Below are 1,832 nucleotides of genomic sequence, written 5' to 3'. Positions count from 1 at the left end.
TCTCTGAGCTGCCAAGGAATCAGCACACAGTTGATAACTCTGTGTTTTTCACAGCAAAGATGTGCTGAAAATCTTCTCTCGTTGCAGGGGAGTCACCACAGCATGGATTGGTTGGAATATCCCAGAATCCTGGAATGGTTTGGGTTGGAAGGGACCTTAAATCCCACCCAGTGCCACCCCTGCCATGGCAGGGACACCTCCCACTGTCCCTATGTCCAGCCTGGCCTTGGGTACTCAAAGGGATCCAGGGGCAGCCACAGCTTCTCTGGGCACCCTGTGCCAGGCCTGCCCACCATACAGGGAACAATTCCTGCCCAAAATCCCATCTAAATCTCCCCTTTTCCACCTTAAAGCCATTCCCCGTGTCCTGTCCCTCACCAGTCTCTCCTGGCAGTTGTGCAGATCTGGAATGTTCCTCCTGAGCTGAGCCCCTTTCTCTCTATTCTGAGCCCCTTTCCAGCTCCCTCTTTGCTCCTCATCACCTTTGGGATGGTTTTTGCAGTGTCCAGCCCTCACTGACCCCTTGTTCCCCCCATTTATCAGCAGCCTTGGGTGCTCCCAGTGGGTGCTGAGGTGGGAACTGAGCCCTGTCAGCTCCACCCAAGGATCTCAGCATTCTGTGCCGTGTTCTGTGTTGGTTGTGTCACTCCAAACCAGCACTGTGACAAATCAATTCATTTTCCCCTCTCAGAAATTCAGCTTGACTGCCCTTGCCATCGATCAGAGCAGCTCCAGGCAGTGCAACTCGGAGGTGACTCAAATACTCGACTGATCCTCACCCCCTCCCTGCTGAGTGTGGCTCAGCAGGGCCAGGAAACATCCTCAAACCTCTCATTTGGGGTGTTTTAAGTGATTAAAGGCTGGTTGACCTTTACAAAGACATGTTCTGTGTCTTGCTGCAGCACTCACTGCCAGATCTTGGGGTTCTTTCTCTCCCCTGCATTTGGGGACAGCTCACAGTACCTCTCTGCCCTGTGGGGTTGTGCTTGAGCTGATCTCTCCTTCCCATGTTAGCCCTAAATGCAGGGAGCAGCAATCCTGCAGTTTCACAAACACAGAGCCATGAGGCCGTGATCCCAGAGCATCTCTGGGACAAATCTGCTGAGCCAGGCTTGCATTTCTATGGATAATTAGTAATTAATTCAGACCTGGTAATTCCTTCCATGGAGCAGCAGAGTACTTAAGCAAAGAAGGGATTTTTTTTTTTTATATAATCGGAGCAAATGGTCAAAGGCTGGAGCAGTTCAGAGGCAGAAGTTTTTAAGGTGAGGYGAGGTTTTGGTTGAAAAGCTGGAAATCCATTTCTTTTTCCCGATTTTTGTGTCTCTTACGTAAGCRCTGAAGCACATCAGCCTGGAGGCCCTGAGAGCTGTTTGTAACCTCGTGTTTTGTGTGCAGACTGCAGGGAAATCTTGCTGCCAACAATGACAGACCAGCTCAAGTATCACTTGGAGAGACAGGAAGATTTGGAGGCTTGCTGCCAGCTGCTGAGTAACATCCTGGAAGTGCTGTACAAGAAAGATGTGGTGAGTTCAGGGATGAGTAACACTTCACACAAATTGTTTCACTGAAGTGAATTAAGCAGGTAATTCCTGATGCTGTCGATTTTTTTCCTATTTTTTTTTTCCTTTTTTGTTTGTACAACCTCCTAACGAATCTTTTCATACTCTTTTTAGTTTCCCAGTGATGAGGGTTTGTTTTGTGATATCTCACACATCACATCCAACACAGCACTTGCTGTTGCTGAGGYACATCCAGTACAGCTTTTCTGGGTTAAATAAATATCCTCAGGAGTTAAACCTTCCTTGTTTATGGTCTTCCAGGTGGAAAAT

The 1,832-nt window shown here is 48.4% G+C and overlaps 1 protein-coding gene across 3 annotated transcripts in view; it reads left to right on the top strand.

The window, feature by feature from the left end:
• The window catches only part of LOC130580732 (dedicator of cytokinesis protein 1), a 174,163-nt gene that overhangs the window by 71,627 nt on the left and 100,704 nt on the right, over positions 1-1,832 (top strand). For all 3 annotated transcript variants that reach the window (XM_057378422.1, XM_057378420.1, XM_057378421.1), the window contains exon 26: positions 1,399-1,526. In XM_057378422.1, the coding sequence (XP_057234405.1) occupies positions 1,399-1,526 (128 nt within the window). The remainder of the gene's footprint in view (positions 1-1,398; positions 1,527-1,832) is intronic.

The sequence above is a fragment of the Malurus melanocephalus genome, unplaced genomic scaffold, assembly GCF_030028575.1.
Source record: "Malurus melanocephalus ecotype Western Australia unplaced genomic scaffold, MMel_1.1 scaffold_358, whole genome shotgun sequence".
NCBI classification, from domain to species: domain Eukaryota; kingdom Metazoa; phylum Chordata; class Aves; order Passeriformes; family Maluridae; genus Malurus; species Malurus melanocephalus.
The sequence above is the reverse complement of the archived record's forward strand: the minus strand, read 5'-3'. Positions and strand labels throughout refer to the sequence as shown.